At 37.9% G+C, this 23,072-nt stretch overlaps 1 protein-coding gene across 4 annotated transcripts in view; it reads left to right on the forward strand.

The window, feature by feature from the left end:
* NDUFAF5 (NADH:ubiquinone oxidoreductase complex assembly factor 5) overlaps positions 1-22,806 on the forward strand; it is a 28,092-nt gene extending 5,286 nt beyond the window's left edge. The window contains exons 3-11 of one of the 4 annotated variants that reach the window (XR_003209380.2): positions 579-642; positions 1,877-1,924; positions 3,352-3,455; positions 5,037-5,076; positions 7,753-7,950; positions 13,420-13,480; positions 21,290-21,373; positions 21,698-21,806; positions 21,974-22,039. Coding sequence is in view for 1 of the 4 variants with exons in the window: in XM_025876856.2 (XP_025732641.1) it covers positions 579-642; positions 1,877-1,924; positions 3,352-3,455; positions 5,037-5,076; positions 7,753-7,950; positions 13,420-13,480; positions 21,290-21,373; positions 21,724-21,806; positions 21,974-22,066 (775 nt within the window). In the remaining 3 variants the exon portion in view is untranslated. Of the gene's footprint in view, positions 1-578; positions 643-1,876; positions 1,925-3,351; positions 3,456-5,036; positions 5,077-7,752; positions 7,951-13,419; positions 13,481-17,535; positions 17,633-21,278; positions 21,374-21,697; positions 21,807-21,973 lie in introns of those variants that run through there. The other 3 variants (XR_012374120.1, XM_025876856.2, XR_003209381.2) reach the window with 3 other exon arrangements.
* Positions 22,807-23,072: the final 266 nt, after the last annotated feature.

Raw genomic sequence — 23,072 nt, forward strand, 5'->3', positions numbered from 1 at the left:
TCCAGGATCACGACCCAAGCTGAAGGCAGACGCCCAACGACTGAGCCACCCAGGCACCCCAAACCTGCTAAGATTTCAGTAAAAGTTAGCTACTGTTTAGTTGGTGTTTTGTTTTGTTTTTAGTTTAACATGTTAGTATTTCAAGGTATTTTACATGATGATTTTTAAATTATTTGCTGCCTCAACAAATTTGAGAAAAAGGGATAATTAAATTCCTGACAAGTATGCCGGTATTTTCATGTTAATTTAGGTTAGCTTCTTTTCATTCTTTATTTGTATATATTATTAAATTAAAATATCCCCACTAAATTTGTTCTTTGAATCCACATCATGGAGCAACCTCATGGAAAGCCAGTTGACTGTGAGGTCCTGTGAATGTCTGGACTAGATAGACTTGCTCCTTCAATATGTTCTCTGGTAGAAACAGCTTATAAGGTGAGGCAGAAAAGGCAGATGATGTAACTTTTTGAAACTTGTGTTCATTAAAATGTTTTTACTTAAGAAAAATTAGTTTTTAGTAATTGTCTTGTGGACTGTGTTATTACAGACAAAACATAACTTCTGTGTCTGTTTTTTAGAAATTTTTCCCTTGCTTTGGATGTTGGTTGTGGAAGAGGTTACATAGCACAACATTTGAATAAGGTATATGTATTCTTTGACTTAATTTACTTTAAGAAATAAACTTGACTATTTTTAAAGAAAGTCTTCCTTAATTCAGTTTGTATCATATTTAGATTTTGATTATATCAAACTTACTAAATTTTTTTTTTTAATTGGCAAACACTACAACTCAGGGCACCTTTTTTTTTTTTCTGAAGCCTGTAGTTAAACATTCACCTGCACACCAGTTGCACTTGACTAGTTAGCAGCGACCAAGCAATAATAGGGTACCCTTTCCAAGTTGTGGACAGGAAAGGTCTTTAAGAAGGGAGTATGCACAAAGTAGAAAGGATCAGGAGGGGAAGCAGAATAGAAAGTACTGAAGAAGTTTCTAGGAGACCACCAACAGTGCTGGACTTCAAAGAGGTCAAGTAAGGTAGGACTGAAAGCAGACATGCTGTTGTAGTTGATTAGATCATTAATAATCTTTATAAATAGTATTGTTAGAGCAGTGAAAGTGGGAATAGGTTACCAAGAATCGAGGAGAAAGACATTAATGAGAATTGGAGTTGTAGATTGCAAACAAAACAACTAGAAGGTAGTTAGAGGGGAGGAGAGATTCGGAGGCTTATGCCTGTTTCAAGGTAAGGGAAAGAGACACAGAAGACAGAGATGGAAGATTAATAAGGATGGTGATGGGCGGAGCAGAATCCTGGAGAAAAGAGCATAGTGGAAGGTGTTAATCTGGGAAAGAAATGGTGCGGTGCTCTTGGAAGGAAGAAAGAAGAGATGAAACAGGGAAAATGAAACCAGTGAGCTCCCCTTCTCCCCAAGTGTCTGTGTTTATTAAGTCTTTACTCTTTGTAAACTCTTTGAAGGAACAACTGAAAGGCAGGAAAACCATCCAGGTGTTTTGTGGCCCAGGAGTGGGGACTAGCTCTCAGCATGTTGTGCTATGGAAAAGTTAACACATAAGCCTTAATTCAGTGGAGTGAACTAAAGAGGTTGATTACTCACACCCATGTTGTGTATTTTATTAAATATAGTTAAATGTGTTAAATATAGGCATGGTTGCATATATTTAAGTCTGTGTAACTTACTATATGTTATTAAAGCTAATTGTTTACCATACTGGTTTTAATGCAGAAAAATACCCTTACAAAGCTGAAAATGACTCTATGATTGCCACTTTGTCCTTTAGCAGTTTCAACAGTTATTTTGTTTTGTGAGTGGGTTTTTGTTTTTGTATTATCTGATTAACTTTATTCCATTGCAGGAGACTGTTGGAAAGTTTTTCCAAGTAGACATTGCAGAAAATGCTTTGGTAGGTAGCTCTATAACACTATTGATTTCTGATCTCTTGGTTTTATTTTTAGTTTTTTATTTTTATTTCCTTCAAAATGAAAATAGCTTTTTTTTTTCTGATTATATATAACACATATAAAGAATTAAACAGTACAGGAAATGTAAAGGGGAAAGAAAATATCCCTGGTTCCACCATTCGGGGGCAACCACGGGTGACATTTTGATCTCCACCTTTGCAGATGTAGAACTGTCTCCCAACATATAATTTTATACAAATGGTATAATGGTAACATGCCATGTTTTTCACAGGGTATCATTCTTTTATATCAATGAATGATACACGTACACACAAATTCCACCTTTTTAAATGGCTATATTGTATTCCAATATAAGAATATTCCATGGTGTATTTGGCTAAATTTCTATTGAAGAACAGTTATATTTCTAGTTTCTTAATAACCAGCACTGTGAAGAACATCCTTATATAAAGCAACTTGGTACATTTGATTTATTTTTCTCCCTGGAAATAAATTCCTATACATCAGACTGCTGTTAGGAGCACTGGGTGTTATACGAAAACAATGAATCATGGATCACTACATCAAAAAATAATGATGTATTGTATGGTGACTAACATAACATAATAAAATAAACTTTAAAAAAAAAAGAATAATATTATATGAAAGCACTTTTTCTCTTCTTTGGCAGGTCTGGGCCATTTTTTCTGTCTTTGTCGGTTTGATAAGCAGAAAGTAGAATCTTACTGATAGTTTTATTTGCACTTTGAATGCAGCCAAATAGCTGTTGATGTCTTTGGGCTGTTGGTATTTCTTAATTTGTGAATTTGTAAGTAATTTTGTGATGTGCCTATACCTGCACTGTTGCCTTAGTGTGTTCTTACTCTAGGTAGTTTTAAGAGTTTGTTTTTTAGGGATATTAATTTCATCATCTATGTTGTAAATATTTTCCAAAGTGTGTTGTTTACATTGTTTATGGTTTTTAGAAGTTTTTGATTAATTTATCATCACATAGATCAGTCTTTTCCTTTACAGTTCTTGGCTTTTGAGTCACGTTTGCTTAAAGTGTTACCATCTAAGAGTATAAAAATGTTTACCCATAATTTCATCTAGTACTTTTATGGCTTCAATTATTCCACTGAAATTTTCAGCTTTCAGAGATTTGTTTTGGTGTGAGATAGGTATCCTGTTTATATTTTTCCAAACTATTAGCCAGTTTTTGTGGCTGGTCTTAGTTCTCATTTAAGAAACACTTCTTGATCTTCTCTGTGGCTCTGTTTTGTTTTTTTTTTGTTTGGTTGTTTGTTTTTTTTTGGTAGGTATAGAAACTGCCAAGTAAATATAACATTGACTAAATTTAACAATGATTGCATTAGTAACTGAGATTCTCTGTGAATGTATTTTGAACTTGTATTTTTTTAACCACTAGAAAAATATCTTAGAAATGGAAATTCCTACTGTCAGTGTTTTAGCTGATGAAGAGTTCCTTCCCTTCAGAGAAAATACATTTGACCTGGTGGTTAGCAGTTTAAGGTTGGTAATCCATTTGTACTTCTTAAAAATGTATGTTATAAATAACTTATGGTATACAGTTTTAATATTATTGGGTAAAGAAAATAGATAATGGAGTAAATTCTTAATAACTTTTTTTAAGTCACAAACCAGTTTTCTTAGTTTATAAACTGTAAGACTTCTCTGGTAAAGAATTATGAATTATATGCTCCCTAGTGGAGATGATACCTTAACTTTTTTCTCCCCAACTTTTTTTCAATTTGCTAAAGCTCATCTGTGATACAGGGGTTTTCCTCCCAAGTGTACATAACTTAGTATCCATATTGATGAGGGCAGGAGTTGGAAAGAGTATACTGGCTCCAACATTCAAATATCAGAGCACTCTTCTAAATTCAGTCTGGCAAGTAAGGAAAAGCTAGTAGTTCCTTCAACTTCAGTTTTTCTCCCACACAGAAATATGGTTCTTAAGGTTATGTTTTCCCATTTGTGCTTCCTACCATGTCCCTCCACATTGATTATACAAACATATAAATGTTTATTGAATAGATTATAATACACAAGGCTCTGAGCTAGATGCTTTGGGGAAATAGAAAAATGAATGCAGACAGGGATCCCGTCCTCAAAGAACTCAGCATCTAATAGGGAAAAATAAAAGTCTGTGTGTAACTTAATTTCCCCTATCTTGTTTTACAGTCAGATTTTCTTTCAAAGATTCAACATGCTCTTTATGTCAGCACAGCCCTTTTGATAGCTGTTTTTAGGGTGACCAGTCACTGTGGTTCACCCAAGACTTCGCTAGTGTTAGCACTGAAAGGCCTATATCCCAGGAACTCCTCATTCCCAGACAAACTGGGAGAGTTGCACTTTATCTGTTTTCTTCAGTGAGTTTGTAATTTCTTCCATGCTTTTTAAGGTATGCTTAGCAAATTTAGAAAATTATTCACATTCTATCATGAAGTGAAAAACATTACAGAGAATGTTGGTCTCAGGGAAAGAGCCCCGGGCCGGGAGCTAGAATGTGAGTTTTAGCTTTTCTGCTTGCTGTTTGCAAGTACCTAATTCTGTTGCTTTCAGTTTCCCCATAAGTATAATAGAGCTTGTGATATGACCTTCTTAATTTCTAAAGTATCTAATAATTGTTACAAAGCATCATGAAAGATAAATGTGAGCTTAACACAGTATGATTTGAAATGGGTATTCAGTGCTATCCTAGAAGTCAACATAGGAGGATGCCACCTCTGTCAGGAAAGTATGACCAAACTCTACAAAGACTGTGATTCTTGCCATCACATATCATCACGCACTGGTAAGGGGTGAGTAGAGGCAAAAAAAAAAAAAAAAAAAATGCAAGAGATTTCCTAAATTAAGTTCTAAATACTATATAGTATTTATAGTACTGTAACGTTTTCTCATGTCACAGAAGGAAGGTTTTCCCCTAGAAATATTTTTTGCTTTAAAACTTGTATGAAAACAATCAGTGAATTTTGATATGCAGTTTTAGACTTCAAAATTAATACCTTTTTGATGGCTTTTCTTTATATGAGTGATAATTATACTAATTATATGAATTAAGCTAAAACCAAAATGTTATTAATATTCTAGTTTACACTGGGTGAATGACCTTCCTAGAGCGCTTGAACAGGTAAGAAATTCTCTAATAGCCTGTGTTATTTTATTATTAGAAACTCCTAAATATTTCTGTTTTTATCAGAATCTTCCAAATATTTTCCACTTTATACTTCTGATAGTTGGAAATGAAAGCAAATCAAGTATTTATTATCTTCTGTAGGCCAGATACACTTGGTGCCCTTTGGTATATTAAGAAGTACATTGAGTGACTCCCTTGCCTAGGAATTCAAGAAATCTAATTATGGAGATGTTTTAAATATTTATGAAAAGTTATACAAAATGACTTGGACAAAATGATATTAACATCACATTGATAAAAGACATTTTCTGTGTGGGCCCCTTTTCTTAATTGCCTATAAATTTTCGGTGGGTAGGAACCTATTCATATTTGTATCTTCCCTGTGACTTATAATTAGAGAGTGTGAGGTATGTTTGTTGGGTAGCATTTATCAGTGGACTGGTGAGGAGTAGATAAAAAGCACTGTGTTTAGAAGAGGGAAGGAGATCACAGTGGCTTGGAGTGGCCTAGGAGAGCTTCAAGAACAGGGAATTAGTTTAGCACAGCCTTAGAGAATAGGTCAGATTTGGGGTGGGAAGGCAGAATCACGGGATAGGTGGGAGATATAAGAGCCTCAGAAGCATGAAGGGACAGAAAGGAAGCCTCTGTGGAAATTAGTGTAGTACTGGGAGATAAAGTATCTTGGGACCAGATTTAGGAAGGTTTGGGTAACAGATTAAGGAATTTAGAGTTCATTCTTTATGCAATTCAGAGCTGCTGTGGAGGATTTTGAAGAGGAAAGTGACATGATTAAAAGGCTGGCAGGCAGGATAGCTACCATATCTTAAGCACTGTGCCCTGCTTTATATGTGCATTAAATAAATAACTCTATAAGATGTCTTTATTTTGCTACTTGGAAAACTGATACTGGAAGTTTTGGTTCAATTAAAGAGACTGTTTCCATGATCCAAGCATGAGAGAAACTGAAGCTAGGTGACAGTGGCAGGAGTTAACAGGAAGAGAGAGTATTGGGGACTCTGTAAAGGAAGAATCAACAGTTTGGTGGCTGGTTAGCTCTGAAGATCAGGGAGGAGTCCAAGCTCACCTTAAAGTTTTGAGTCTGGTTGCCTGAGAGAATAATTAGTAAAAGCAGGGGAAAGAATGGTAATGATCAGATAAAGGGAATGGAAAATGGTACTTGACAGAAATATGGCAATTGGAGAGGGGAGTGGGTTTGAGAATAAGTGTGTGTGTGTGTTGGTTGTGTTGGGAGGATGAGTTTGCCAAGAGACAAATATCCATGGCACAGGCAGATGAAAATGAGTTTAGAGTTCTGGGAAGATGTCCAGGCTAAAGATAGTGATTGGAAATCATCCTTGTGAAATTCATGGGAATCGATAAGCCCCTCTGAGGTAGAAAGAAGCTGCAGAGAGCTGAGGACTGAATTTTAGATCCCTGCTATATTACAGTTTGGTGACAAGGGAAGGAAGCAACACTAAAGGGGCAGAGGGAAGAAAGCAAAGATTTTATAGTTTGCTTATATACTGTTTCATAATTGCTTCATAATTTATTAACTATAAATTCAGGATGGATACTTTGATGAGAGAGCCTACTATGATTTGGCGTTTACTTCAGAATCTACCTTTTCCTGTAACGTTCCTCATTGTTGAGAATAGTCCATCAAATCTAGTTTCAGATGGTAGTTCTAAGAGAGTCAGTGAGTAAACATTTATGATTCTGGAAGCCATTACAGTCACTGTTTTGCTTGAGTTACCAATTAAAAATTGCTTTTGTTTTAAAGTTGGGAAATAAGTTAGTTACTTCTCCTTCAAGGAAACTAATGTTTGACTAGGTTAATCTTGTGAATCACAATAATTTCTGTATAAATTAGCTTTTTCTGCTAAAAAGCCACCCCAACTTAACGGTTTAAAACAACAGCTCAGGATTTTGTGGATCGGGTGGGAATTTGGGTTGGCCGTAGATAGGAAATCCTTCTGGGTCTGGCTTGGCTCACAAAGCCAGTGTCTGTGATCTGCTGCTAGATTGTCTTGAAGCTAGCCTCTCAAGAATGGCCTTAGCTGGGGTGTCTGAGTGATCTCTGCTGCTCATGTCTCTCACCCCTCACCAGGCTAGCTCAGCCTTGTTCACAGCATGGTGGCAGCACAGGGACTCATGGAAGGCCATTTCAAGCTTTGCTGTGACACTGGCACACTGGCACTTGCACTGCATTCTTTTGGCCGCAGCAAGTCACAATGCTGTCCCAGATTCAGGGAGAGGGGAAGTAGACTTCATTTTTTGATGGGAGTTGTTTGATGGGGGTGACATTTAAAGGGCACAGTAGAGGTTTGTGATTTTTGCAACCTACCACACTTTAAATTTTTTTCTTTCAGTATTTTTCTTACTATAAAAGTAATTTGTGTCTATTATTAGAAAAGTTGAAAACAACATTTTATAGGTATTAATACTATCAATGAATTATTGTCCATCTTTATAATAATATGCTGCAGCAGTTTCTTTCTGACATTTAGTTGCCTTAGGTGTTATTTATTAAATTTTCTGATTATTTGACAAAATAACGGTGATTGTAAAATATTGATTTAGACAGCATATATTTATTCTTTTAACATTTTTTATCCTAATTTTTTTTAGTATAAAATTTTAACTAATTTTGTTGTCTTGTATTTATTACAGATTCATTACGTTTTAAAACCAGATGGAGTATTTATTGGCGCAATGTTTGGAGGTGACACACTCTATGAACTTCGGTGTTCGTTACAGTTAGCAGAAACAGAAAGGGAAGGAGGATTTTCTCCACATGTTTCTCCTTTCACTGCTCTCAATGACTTAGGACATCTGCTTGGGAGAGCTGGCTTTAATACAATGACTGTGGTAAGTATCAAGAGAGTTGATTAATTCTTATTAACCCATTGATCACACAGTTCAGAAACGACTTCTCATTAGAGATCTGTAGGTAACGATGGTATGAAAAGGTTTTCACACTTTTTCTCTCTTTTTAAATTTAGTTTGTATAAACACATCTTGATTGATAAAGGTAGGAACATGAAATTTTTAGTATTTCTTACCTGAATATGTAGCTCAAAACCCAAACCTCAGTTAACAAGGAGATTGTTTTCCAAGACTTACTACTCCATTAGAATCTTTAAATCCAGAGTTACACATAATATGAGAGAGTTCAGATAATGGGGAAAAGGGGATGTACAGGAGCATTTACAGCACTACCTCTACCACCAGCCCTCAATTGAAATAGTGCTGTATGAGGCAGAAATGAAGGTATGTGCATTTATGGTCAAGGGTAGAGAATGTAGGAAAGGGGGCTATACACCATTAGGGCTAGAGAGATCTGGAAAGAGGACCTATAGGCTGTCAGAAGAAACGTGGAGTCAGCGTGGTACAGTGATGGTACGGGGCATTGGTTCCTTGTCTTGCCCCTTTACTAGCTAGGGCAATTTGGGAGATTTACTTCTTGTCTGTGAGCATTCATTTTTTTTAAAAGGAATTCAAATGTTTCTCACCTCAGGTGGCTATTAGTATTAAGATAAAGGGTGTGAAGTGCCAGGACCGTGATAGATGCTCAATAAATATTTGCTCCTGCCTTCCGCTCTCCCCCTCCTCATACTCCTAGTACTTTGCCATCCAAGGCTTCCAACAGCGAGTCATCTAGACAGACAGTGGTTACCCCTTCTAGCTCCTTTCATTAGTATGGTCACTCTAAAGGATTTTCATTACTGCCTTCAGAGGTCAGTTAGGTAGACTTGCTATGATTTTCCAAACCCCTCAGGTTAAAAACACATCTCTATTCTAGAGGAAATAGGAATTTCCTGATAAAGAAATCTTCTCATTGATGATAGGCTTAAGATTGAAATAACCATTTAAGGAGATTTAATGTGAATATATTTCATAAAATCAACCAACCAAGAAAAGATTGTCCCGTCCTTCCTTGTTTTGGTAGAAAGCACGGCGCATAGACCATAGACCATGAGGGTCTCTGAGGTCGGAAAGGAGCCTCAAGAAGGGAAGAGACAGTAGGCTAGGAAATGACAGCAACCTTCAAGATTTCACAGCTGTGTCTTTTGTAAACTGCTAATGGCCTGAGTCAGCAAAACAACAGTCAGCTGTTGGCGGCTGGAAAGGGGAAAGCTCTGCCTCATGTGAGGGTGCTGCTTTGTAATTAAAGCAAACACTGGCAAACACAGGCAATTGTACAAGAGGGATCACTGTATATTTTTCAACATTTTTTAATTATATAAGTAATAACAAATACATTTTGGTTGTAAACATTAAACTGTAGAGATAAATTGACAATTTGTCATTCGTCTTTAATCCCCCAAATCTTAGTTCTCTCCTATGAGCCACGGCTCTCAAAATTTTGTTTTTAGGACCTTGCTACACACTTAAAATTCTTGAGGACCTTAGAGAGCTTTTGTTATGTGGGTTATATCTATTAATATTAACCAAATTAGAAATTGAAACAATTTTAGTATTAATATGTTTAAAACTAACAATAGTGTACCTATTATGTGTTAACATAAAACATCCATTTTTTGTGGGGAAAGAAAGAAACTATTTTCCAAAAGAAAAAATTAGAAGAATGTCATTGCTTTACATTTTTACAAATTTCTTTAACGTATGACATAATAAAAGTGCTCAATTCTCATGCCTTCTTCTGCAGTCATAAGACTGTCTATGAGAATATCACATGTCACGTAACTTAGGAAAAATTCAGTGTACTCGTGAGAGACTGAGAGGTGAAAAAGCCAAATAGCATCTTAGTATTATTTTAAGAATAGTTTTGACTTTGTGGACCCCCAAAAGTGTGTCTTCTTGCTTCTTTCTATGGTTGTAAAGTGGACTGTGCATTTTAGAAAAATTTCTGCTGGAGCCCTGGGTGGCTCAGTCGACTAAGTGTTCGACTCTTGATTTTGGTTCAGGTGAGGATCTCAGGGTCGTGAGATCGAGTCCCACATTGGGCTTTGTACTCAGCACAGAGTCTGCTTGAGATTCTCTCTCCCCCTCCCCCTGCTAGCATGTGCATGCTCAATAAATAAATAAATAAAATCTTAAAATTTCCTACTAAAAATGTTTAACCTAACATAGCACTTAAAATCCTACATTTCTGTTAGTTGGGAAATCTATTATGGAAATACCTTCTCATTTTTTAAATATGAGCTGAATAACTCAAACATTAAGATAATACAGAAATATTGGTGTGGAATCTTTGTGGTTTATAAAAATTAAGAGAGTTGATGATTTAATAATATAGACAAATTTGTTCTTTGATACATATACACTGTCTCTAATGTGCTGTATTAACATTGTATCATAATTCATTTTCTAAAAAATCCCATCCCAAAAGCTTATAAAATCAGTTATACAGGTTTATGGTGCATACAACATTAGGTATATCATTTTTATACTGCAGTGGATTTTTATTTTTAAGGTGAATTCAAGATTTGCCTGTTTACATTTATATGACTTTCATAGTGAATTATTTTCAGAGTTAGTGGGCCTTCTGAATGAGGCTCATTTCCTTTTAGAATAGAGTTGCCAGATAATATATTAGGAGAAAACTGCAGATATGGTCCATCTTAATTTGAATAAGGACTTTGACAAAGCTCTTGTGGTATTCTTTTGATTGAGATGGAGATAATGCTTTTAGTTTCATTGAAAGATTGTTTTTGAAGGATATTGCTTAATAGCTAGGTATTGGGCTGGAAGGAATTTTGTTTTTAATCTTATGATTTCTTTAAAAAATAGTTTCCTAACGTAGAAAAATACAGAGAAGAAATTGACTACCCAGAGATGGTCTTATTAAAAAGTGCACATACAACATGGTCATGCATATGTTAACAAGAAAAAGGAAATTAAAAGAAATGTATAGTTAGAATGAGATAAACAGAGCAGGTCTAAAGTGAAAAGAAGTCTCCTCCTCCTGACTTCTGATACCTGGTCCCTCTCCCCAAAGATGACCATTGTTGTGTATATATCCTTTCAGAACAATTTTTTATCATAGACCACTATACAATTATGTCATTTAAACCTGCGTATGCAACGGTATATACACTCTGTTGCTTTTATAAGCACTCTTCAAGGGTTTTTTCAGTTAATAGCATACGTTTTTCTTTTTTTTTTAAGATTTTATTTATTTATTTGACAGAGAGAGGAGCAGAGGGAGAGGGAGAAGCAGACTCCCTGCTGAGTAGGGAGCCTGATGCAGGACTAGATCCCAAGACCCTGGGATCATGACCTAAGCTGAAGGCAGACGTTTAATGGACTGAGCTACCCAGGCGCCATAGTAGCGTATCTTGGAGATCTTCCCTTACAATATCTACCACATTTTCTAACAGCTGTATGGTATTTCATTAAATAGATATAATTTAATCAGTTCTCTATTGGACATTTAGATTACTTACAGCTAGTTTTTTGGTTTTTCATTGTTGTTTTGTTGCTGTTTCAGTGCTGCAATGTATTTCCTTTCACATAATCTTGGCACATCTGTCAGGTCAATTTCTAGCAACAGAGCTGCTGGGTCAAAGAATCTGTACATTGAAATTTTGACAGATAGGGTCAGATGACTTTCCAAACATAGCATCAATTTATATGCCCCATCAACAATATAAGAATATGGGAACTCTTGCTTATACTTTGTTTTGTATCTTTAAGATTAAAAATAGTGGTCATTTTGTTTTGCATTTGTCTGGGAATTAGAATGGATTTTTTAAGATTTATTTGAGAGAGAGAGAGAACGAGTGGGGGGGGAGGGGCAGAGGGAGAAGCAGACTTCCTGCGGAGCGGGGAGCCTGACATGGGACTTGATGGGACCCTGGGATCATGACCTAAGCCGAAAGCAGACACTTAACCGACTGAGCCACCCAGGCACCTCTAGAATGGATGTTTTTGATAATTGTTCTTTGGGCTTTATACTTGATTCTGTTCAACATTAAAGTCCAAAATCAGGAGGAATAGTGAACACATCAGATAAAGTTACAAAACACAAAAAGATCTAGACACTTCAAAAGTGGTTAATGCAAATAAGATGAAGGTTTAGTTACATGCAGCATTTTGATACCAAACTTGGGAAAAAAGTATGTGTCCTGTATTTGGGGGCTCATTCCCAATATAGGGAATTTTTTTTGGAGATCTAAAGATTAGGAATCTTCAGGAAGATTTCTCTTAGAATAGTGAATATTTATTCTGCACTTTGACATTTTCATATATCAAGCATAGACCAGATGACATCTGTAAAGATTATGTGCTTAACACAGAATTTTATCATATCACAGCCCTGTGCTGGTTGGGCAGCTTATCTCCATCCCATAGTTGTGCCACCTGGCCCTTTCATCTTCTGAGGTTACTACAGCCAAAGGGATGGCCTGGAAAAGCCTCACTAGTTCTTTATTACCTTGCTCTTTCCTTTCCTTTTGCTGTGGTAGGCCAGAAGAAATGCCTTTCGGGGGCTGGAAAGTATCAGGAGCACCTGGATATTTGGGGAGCATTAGTCTCTGCCACTGTACCAACCATAAACTCTTGTAATTAGGCTTCAGAAAGAATGGAACATAATTGCCCAGAAGTCCGTTTGAAAAATAAATTGTATGTGCCAGCGGTGTGCCTGTCTCCCAGGTGAGCCAGTGCAGTATGGCTGCATTACTAGAAGCAGATTGGAAACATCTTGGGAGATGACCCTATTTGGCTTGATTTTGGGTGCCACTTTTTTTTTTTTTAAGATTTTTAGAGAGAGGAAGGTGGGGGGAGAGAATCCCAAGCAGACTCCTAATTGAGCACAGAGCCCAATGTGGGGCTCAGTCTCACGACCCTGAGATTACGACCTTAGCTGAAACCAAGATTTGGATGCTTAATGACTCTACCATCCAGGTGCCCCTGGGTGCCACATTTTAAGAGACTGATTCTGACAACATACATAGTAACGCAGTAAGGATGTGTAAGGATCTATAAATCTATAAATTTTGTCCAGAAGACTAACCCCTCCATCTAAAACCTTAACAGTATCCTGGAAAAGTTCAAAGACTTGAAGAAGAGGGTGTTGGTTTGCAGATACAAAATAGACTTGTTCTGTGTTGTTCCCAGGGAGAGAACTGGAGCGGGGTTGATGGAGTAATTTTAGGAAGTGAATATTAGAATTAGAATCTTAGAATAGTGAATATTCTGCAATTTGACATTTTCATATATCAAGCATAAACTAGATGACATCTGTAAAGATTATTATAAAGAACATTCCTGTTTACCGTGAGAAATTGGTCTGGGTAATCTCTGTGGCCCGTTTTCAAATCTGGGTCTTTTATGATGAATGTCAAATGAATATTCCTTTTTCTTTTTAAATAGGATACTGATGAAATTCAAGTTAACTATCCTGGGATGTTTGAATTGATGGAAGATTTAAAAGGTAACGTACTTTAAAGAATGTTTAGTCTCCTTTTGAGAGTCATATTTTGAGAGCAGACTCAATGGAAGGTACTGGGGCTAAGCACTAGGGATACATTGGTGAGGAGAAGGCAGACTGTCTTCATGGAGCTTATAAAATAAAATGGGCAAGGCAGACATCACGCATCTGCCATAAAGATAAATGTTAAATTAGAATTGTGGTAAGTGCTACAAAGTGGAGGTGCATGGTGCTATGGCTGCTTCTAAAAAGATGGCGGAACTTTCTTGAAGGGTGCATCTGAGGCAGGTAGAGCACATCAGTGACTTTTTCCAACAACACTTGGCAGCTCAGGTCTAGGCACAAGAAAGCGGGTAGTTGTGTTAGTGTAGGATTGGGGTTTATTAAAGGGATAATTCCTAGTCAGAGTCAACGAAAGTCTTATCTGAGGAAGTGGTGATTGTGCTCTAAAAAATGAAGATGAATTAACTAGGTGAAGAGGGGAGGGAGGTGAGTCGCAGGCAGGGAGAGTAGCATGTGCAAAGGCTCTGTAGCAAGAAAGAGCATGGCAAGTACTGAAAGGGCATTTTGGCTAGAGTATAGGGAATAAAAAGGAGAGAATTAAATAATGAAATTGGTGAGTAAATGAGGACTGTATAGTCCCTGTTGAGATTGTCTCTATCTTAAAACCCCTTTGAGGCGTTTAATGGAGGGGGAGAGGGGGGAAGTCATGATATCAGATTTGCATTTTGGATAAAATGGATTGGCAGATCAGCTAGTAGGGAGACTCGTTGCTGTAAAGCTTATTGAGAAATGATGGTGTCCTGGACTAAGGTGGTGGCAGTGGAGATTTGAGACAAGTGAATGGATTCTAGAGATAATTACGATGTAAATCTAACAGTCCTTGCTGATGGGTTACATGTGGGTGGGAGAGAGCTATTTCAAACATAACTGCTGAGTTTCTGGCTCACATAACCAGATGGATGGTGCCCCTTCATTGACAGAGAAAACAGTAGAAGAAGACCAAGTATGGACAGGGACACCTCTTGTGTTCACATATGGGTATTTTGGGTTTGAAGTGCTTGTGAAATGTCTAAGGGGAGATGTCAAGTAGGTGGCTGGGTGTGTGGGTATGTTGTTTTAGAGGAGGTGATTGCCTGGTTAAAATATGAGTCATTTGTGAATTGGTGGTATTTGAAGCAATTGCCTGGAATGAGAGCATGAGGTGAGAAGAGAACACGGCCAAATACTGAGCCATTAGGAACCTAATAGACAGTGACTGAGTAGAAGAAGGACGTGTCTGGATGTATTAGAGATGTGATGGCAGAGGCAGAGTAACGGAGAATCGTTAATGGTGGGGAGACTAAAAAATCTCAGAGACCATGGTACTGGTGATTATTAACCTGGGGTGGTGGCAGGACTTGGGGAACAGATGGAACCTGAACCAGGTGCCAATCCTCTGATGAATGAGAAAAGGGACTGGGAGCCTGATGTCTGTGTCTGACAGCAAGCAGGAGTGGGAGAGGGTGACGGCCAAATAGTGTGGGTCTCACCTTGTTTTTAACAAGTTAGAGAAAAAATGGCCTGGAAGAGGTTTTGAGGAACAACAAGGATACAAACCCTTACCTCCCAATTCTGAAAGAGGTAAGGTACGCACATACACACATCTGCCACCAAGTGGGCTGCTGGAGAAGTGATTTTCTCCAAGGAGAGCTTTGACTTGCCTAAGAGATTATGAGCTTTTACTTTTTATTATGCAAATGGCATAGGCAGCTTTGCTGAATGAAGGAAGCTGAAGCAATTAAAGGTGTGTTCGTTGAAACCAGAACTGTGCTTACCTAGGGGAACTTTAATCTGGATCCTGAAAAATGAAGATGATTTAAGCAAGAGATTTATAAGACTAAATAGCTTCCAGTTATTTACAGATTTATAGCTTTTCTTAAACGCTATTGCAGTTGCTTCTCTCAGTAGTCCTCTGGTAACTATTTATATCTGTATTACAATGAGGAATATGAGGCCCAAAGGGAACACTTGCCTGTTAATGGCAGAATTAGGTGCCAAGCTCTTGCCTTCTTGACTCCTGCTCTGGCAGTCTCTTACCTGACCTGATTTCTTTTGGCTGCCCATTTATAACAGTCCATTTTACCCATCATCCAGCCTCCTCTGAGAATGGCACTTCTGTTGGCTTTATAAGGAGAAAGGTATGTAGCTGAAAACTTACTACTGTAGTCACTCTTTGTTCATTATAAATTAATACAGGGATTGGCAGCTTATAGTGTGTGTGTTTGAGATGACAGGGGATCAGTGATAAATCACACATCCCCTCCCAAGCATTGCCCCAAACACTTGGCTTCCCATGACATAATCACGGAGTCCCTTCATCCAAAGACTTGAGAGATGGTGGTGGGCCGATGATGTATCATTCAGACTCTAATGATAAAAATATTTCTCAAATGCAGCATTTATTTTTATTCTGCTATATAATAAATGCTATGCTCATGATTCATTTCAAGAGAGAAGCAAGAAAGAGACTAGAAATGGGATGCATCAGTTGGAAAAGGTTACTACCCACTGATTTAAAAATATAGAACTTACTCTGTGCTGGGTGCAGTTCTGTGACATTTTCTGATATCCTAATTTTACAAATGAGCAAATGAGACATTGAAAAGTTAGGTATCTTGTTCATGGTCACACTGGAACTGGAATTAGGATTTGAATTCAGTCCAATACTGCCTACTTGATCTGTGTGCATTTTTTTTTTAATTGAAGTTATTATAGTAAAATGTTCTAATCTTACCTGTATAGTTGCTTGTATTTTTAATCACTATCCAGACAAGGACTAGAACATTTCCAGCCCCCTCAGAAGGTTGCCTCATGCCACTATCCAGTTGATAACCCCCGCTTCTCTCAAGGGTTTTAAATAGATCATCTATTTTGAGGACCTGTTGCCTAATATTTACCTTAAGAGGCTTTGCCAGTGCTTCTCTTATTTTTACTGTTAAGCCTTTTACATAAATCATATATTCTAGTCTTTGAGTCTCTTATCTTTAGGAGGATTAAGAATTATGTAAAGATAACTAGTAAAAGTGATATTTAACAAAGTAGATATAAACATTAAATGGTTGATTTTATAATCATTCACTTACCATTTATTGAACATCTACCATGTGCCAACTATTGAGCCAGTGATGAAAATACATAGTTCCTTATCTCAGGTAGCTTGTGCTGTAGTAGAGACATAGAGATAGACATAGGCATTTAACTGTAAAATGAGGTAATTGTGTTTTAAAGTATAGGGAAAAACAGAATCCCTAAATCTGCTTAGGATATCAGGGATGCTTTTGCAGAAGAGGCAGGACCTAAGCTAAAATAAGTTTGCCAGGAGAGTGAGTGAGTGGTACAGGTTTGGGGCATTGCCTTCCAAGCCAAGGGAATGGTCCGTGTAAAATCAGGGAGATGCAAGAGAATACACAACTTCGTTCACTTTCCTAATTAAGAAACTCTACAGTAATTCTGTATCACTTGAATATTAGTGTGGAGAGATGATGGGAAATGATGCAGGATAGTCCACCAGAGGCTTCTAGATTTTATCAGGTGAGCCTGGTACTATAGGGGGAGAATTTCATGCGAAGGAGAGACTGTCAGATCACTGTGTTAAAAAGCTCATTCTCCAGCATTGTTCATAAAGCATACTCTATGAGGAAGGTAAAACTAGAGCTAATATAGTTCATCTGTCTTGTTACACATGAGTAAACTGAGGCATAGAGAGAAATTAAGTAACTTGTCCAAGGTGATATAAGTGATAGAGCAAGGATTTAAGTCCAGTGTAGCAGCCTAACTCATTCTGAAATCTCAACCACTCTGCCTTTAAAAGGTCAGAGGCAGCTGAGATGGGAAGGAGAGTGGTCCAGGGATGAATGGAGGAGGGGAAGGAGCTTGGGTGACTACTTCCAGGTGTGCTTTGCCTACTGGAAGATGGTGTTGCCTTCAAATTGGTTTTTGGTGTTTTATATTGTTACACTTTTTTCTTGATGGTTGTAGTGTTTCTCATTTGAGCTGCCATTGTTATTAATTCACAGAAAAAAGTCCAGAATGTTGACCTTATTTTACAAAACAAGTTGTGTATCAGCTGATGAATGCATGAAAAGTTTTGGAGGCTTTCACAGTAGTTTTAAGGTAAGTTCAGTTTGTTTGTTTTTTAAAGACAGTACTCAGTATTGTTCCTCCTAAAGCATAATAGATTAGATTTTTATACAAGCAGTTGAACTTAACCTTAAAAACACTGTGAGAGTCTTAAAAAGTCACTTGCTTCCTGGATTTTTCTGTTATCCCAAAGCCCAGAGCTGGTCAGAAGTTCCTAAATGTGTTTCCCAGGTGGTCTTCAGTAAAGGTTTACCATGATACATTTTGAAGTGTTCTCATTCCATTTTGAAGATGATAAAACCGTTTAATTAGAGTTAAGTGATGTTGCCCTAGATTACTTAAGGATCCGAACTGGCATTATGATCCCAAAGTCTAGACTTTCTGCACCACATCACACTGCTACCACGAGGAGAAAGGAAGGTTGGTATGGTGGAATGCTTCTCTTGTGAGGCAAGCAGCAGAGTTACTGACTATAAGTGTTATGCAGTAGTGCTCTTGAATTTCTATATCAGAGAGAACATTATGCCTAATAATCTTAATGTATCTAATACCAATTTTCTAAAAGGCATTTTAGAATTTCTAGTGTATTAAGTATTCCCCCCTCCCTCCTCATGTATTAAGTATTTACATTAAATAAATTAAACCTGTTTTCCACTGGTATTGCCTGTATCTAAGGTGTAATAAGTCATGGCACTGAGAAGGTGAACAGAAATGAAAGCACCGCAGCCATCATCAACAATAGATTCTTTCAGTCCAACTCCCAGTTTACCTCTGGTCACTTGATATGGGTTGATACAATATAGGAGAATGTTTTTAAATCAGATTATGTACTAATGGGTCTGTAATGTTAGCTATAGAAGCCTTCAGAGATCATCTGGTCTGGCCACCTAGAAGACCCATAGCGATTGGTCTAAGGTCGTGTAGCTGCACTGTGACAGCAAGAATAAGATCCACCTTTTTCTTCATGACAGTCTAGTTTGTATATCTGTTGTTCTTCATGAATTGGGGCTGTTGTATTCATAGGATGCTGGACATTGCTTTTAGTATCAGAGATTCATTATTTTAAGGAATAGTAGGAACATTTTGGCATTGGAGAAGAGAAAAAAGTTTCACTTACTACAGCTGATTTGTTGATTGTTTTTAATAAGGCCATTGAAAACTTGGAAGATTATTATTTTTAAACTTCTAAAGAACACCTGATATTGGGAAGTTTATTGGGGCTTTTTTGTGAAAGAAAAACAAAAGTAAGAACTGATTTTTGGTGGTATAGTATATAGAGAATAAATAATAAAGGATTTTTACTTTTGAAGTTTGTTTTGATTTCGTGGACTAGTTTACAATGTGGCCTCAAAGGAATTTTAGTATATGCAAAAAAATAAAATATACAGCACTAATTGTTAATGAACAGTAGAAGAATATGAATCCTAGCTTTTAGCTGTCAACTTGAAGAAAAAAGTCTAGTGATGCCTGGGTGGCTCAGTCGGTTAAGCATCTGCCTTCAGCCTAGGTCATGATCCTGGGGTCCTGGGATCGAGCCCCACATGGGGCTCCTTGCTCAGTGGGGAGCCTGCTTCTCCCCCTCCCTCTGCCTGCTGTTCTTCCTGCTTGTGCTCTCTCTCTCTCTCTCTGACAAATAAATAAATAAAATCTTAAAAAAAAAAGTCTAAGAGGTCTTAGCCGCAGCAACTTCTTCCTAGAAACATCGCCAAAGGCAAGGGAAGCAAGGGCAAAAATGAATTATTGGGACTTCATCAAGATAAAAAGCTTTTGCACAGCAAAAGAAACAAGTCAACAAAACCAAAAGACAACCGACAGAATGAGAGAAGATATTTGCAAATGACATATCAGATAAAGGGCTGGTATCCAAAATCTATAAAGAACTTATTAAACTCAACACCCAAAGAACAAATGATCCAATCAAGAAATGGGCAGAAGACATGAACAGACATTTTTCTAAAGAAGTCATCCAAATGGCCAACGGACACATGAAAAAGTGCTCAACATCGCTCGGCATCAGGGAAATCCAAATCAAAACCTCAATGAAATACCACCTCACACCCGTCAGAATGGCGAAAATTAACAAGTCAGGAAACGACAGATGTTGGCAGGGATGTCACCATCCTACAGTGTTGGTGGGAATGCAAGCTGGTGCAGCCACTCTGGAAAACAGTATGGAGGTTCCTCAAAAAGTTGAAAATAGAGCTATCATACGATCCAGCAATTGCACTACTGGGTATTTACCCCAAAGATACAAATGTTAGGATCCAAAGGGGTACGTGCACCCCGATGTTTATAGCAGCAATGTCCCCAATAACCAAACTGTGGAAAGAGCCAAGATGTCCATCAACAGATAAACGGATAAAGAAGATGTAGTGTATACACACACACACACACACACACACACACACACACACACACACACAATGGAATTGTGTGGAACACTACATCAAAAACTACAGCCATCAAAAGGAATGAGATCTTGTCATTTGCAATGACATGGATGGAACTGGAGGGTATTATGCTGAGCAAAATAAGTCAATCAGAGAAAGACATGTATCATATGACCTCACTGATAGGAGGAAAACAACCTGAGGGTTGCTGGAGTGGTGGGGGGTGGAAGGGTTGGGGTGGCTGGGTGATGGACATTGGGGAGGGTATGTGCTATGGTGAGCGCTGTGAATTGTGAAAGACTGTTGAATCACAGACCTGTACCTCTGAAACAAATAATACATTGTATGTTAAAAGAAGAAGAAGAAGATAGCAGGAGGGGAAGAGTGAAGGGGGGAAAGTCGGAGGGGGAGATGAACCATGAGAGACTATGGACTCTGAGAAACAAACTGAGGGTTCTAGAGGGGAGAGGGTGGGGGGATGGGTTAGCCTGGTGATGGGTATTAAAGAGGGCACGTTCTGCATGGAGCACTGGGTGTTATATGCTAACAATGAATCATGGAACACTACATCAAAAACTAATGATGTATGGTGATTAATATAACATAATAATAAAAAAGGTCTAAATTTTATATATGTATGTATGTAGGCTCCCTCCAAGCGGGGTTTGAACTCACAACCCTGAGATCAAGACCTGAGCTGAGATCAAGAGTCAGATGCTGAGCCACCCAGGTGCCCCAGAAGTCTAAATTTTAAAACATAAAGAAAAGTGCCCCTGTAAAGAATGCACGTAATTTCTTCCTAATCTGGGATTAGTAATATATTGTAAAATCTAAAAATGCATCATAGTTTTGGTACTGTCTAATGAGTCTCAGAGCCCTCTCCCAAGTTTCACGATCAGACATTTATGGCTTAGAAGGAGTGAGGCATTGTAGCAGTGCCCTGTCCTCTGAAGAGCATCTAAAAGGGGCATAAAATGTGGCATCCTTGGAAAGGTACTTGCTAACTCCTCCTGACTCACGTGGAGGGTCAGTTGCCTTGCTTTTGCCCAGCTGGTCTGCTTTAGACCACTGTTGGCAAGTAAGGCATGCCTTTGGGACTTGCCTCCTGAAATTTGACTTCTCTGGTCTTAATATCCAGAAGCTTCAAGTAGTTTTTGCTTTAGAGTCACTAAGAAGCCTAGCTACAACCTGTTAGAGAATGGGGAGGGGTACACCGTTGGATGTGAAGAGGTTAAATTTGTGCTTTGAGCAGCTCAGCTATTGGCGGTATTATCTAAAACTGCCTATAGTGTATTTTTAGGTATGGGTGAGAGTAACTGTGCTTGGAATAGAAAAGCCCTGCTGCACCGAGACACGATGCTGGCGGCCGCGGCCGTGTACAGAGGTAAGCGAGCTGGCTGTCTTTTCCACCCGTGCCTCACTGAGGAACGCGTGCCCTACTGTGTTTATCCCTTAACGTTGCCAGTACTTTTTCCTTTCCCGTTCAGGCATCATCAGATTTTTGTCCTTCCTTTCAGAACACAGATCCTGTAGTTCTGTATCCTTTTTCCAAACAGCCCTTAACTGTATTTCTGTCAGCTTCTCAGCGTTGAGGATTTTTCATGTGAGGCATTCTCAAAGTCCTCCAAGTATCCCAATACCCATTTCTCTTTGGAGGACATGACTTTTACTGAGCAGATTTTTTTCTTCCACTTCCATTTTTTTTCAGATTGTAACCATCATTTGTCTTTATAGAAATGTACAGAAATGAGGATGGTTCAGTACCTGCCACATATCAGATCTATTACATGATAGGATGGAAATACCATGATTCACAGGTAATATTATTAAGACAAATCATTTTTCCTAGTGGGTTCATGTTTTCGTTTACTTTTTATTTACATAGGGTGGTTTTTTAAAAAAAATATATGATGGCATTAAGGGATTTCATGTAGAGCTGTATATTTATCTATTTCTAATATCTTTAATCTTTCATTATTTTCAGGCAAGACCAGCTGAAAGAGGTTCAGCAACTGTGTCATTTGGAGAGCTGGGAAAAATAAACAATCTTATGTCACAGGAGAAAAAGTCACAATAAATATTTTATTCAATGTTAACGTAGTCCAGAATTTTCATCAGAGATGGATAACTTTCACATCTAAAATTATTACATTTTGAAGCAAGAAGCAATCTATAAGCAATGTACTATCAGACTTGTAGTAATTAGAATAACCTAATCCTACATCTACATTTAGTAACCCTTTTGGTTTTACGTCGTTTCTGTTTCCATATGGATACTGTTATCTGGTGATTTGAATGTCTTATTTACAGATTCAGCCCAAAAGCAGGAAGATATTTCAATGAAAAATCCACAAATATGTTCACATTTATACATGCCTGACTTGATGGAAAAACATTGCCCACACTGACATTTTGTACCTTTTTCTCCTTCTGATCTTTTGTTATTGCCGTGAGAGGGCGAAAGCAATGGAAATGAGAGGAAGGACAAATTGGTAGAGTCTCTAGAGTTCCAGATCATTTGGAATAAAAACAGTTTTTATAATGTCTAAGATACTCAAGCTAAAATTATTTGTCACACTGTCATTTTTGTTGTGAAGACAGTATAGGCTTGTATGTCTCCCCAGAGCTATTACATAGTTTTATACTTTAGAAAAGTATGGATCTTGGGGCGCCTGGGTGGCTCAGATCTTGGGGTGCCTGGGTGGCTGAAGCGTCTGCCTTCAGCTCAGGTCATGTCCCAGGGTCCTGGGATTGAGCCCCGCATGGGGATCCCTGCTCGGCGGGAATCCCTGAATGGGGATCCCTGCTTCTCCCTCTCCCACTCCCCCTGCTTGTGTTCCGTCTCTCTTTCAAATAAATAAATAAAAATCTTAAAAAAAAAAGTGGATCTTTAAATTGACTCTTTCCTCACCTTTTTTTTTTTTTTTAAAGCATCTGAATTCATTCATTTCTTTTTTACCTTCGTGATCTGGGTATGACCCCAGGGTGTTATACTCCATGCTACCTTAGGTAAGGAGAGAACGTTTTGAAGAATTACAGAGGAAAAATCCCCTGTGAAAGTATCTGCACAGTGATGAAAAGTG

This window comes from Callorhinus ursinus, unplaced genomic scaffold (assembly GCF_003265705.2).
Source record: "Callorhinus ursinus isolate GAN/ISIS: 27379988/994484 unplaced genomic scaffold, GSC_fseal_2.0 scaffold29, whole genome shotgun sequence".
NCBI lineage: Eukaryota > Metazoa > Chordata > Mammalia > Carnivora > Otariidae > Callorhinus > Callorhinus ursinus.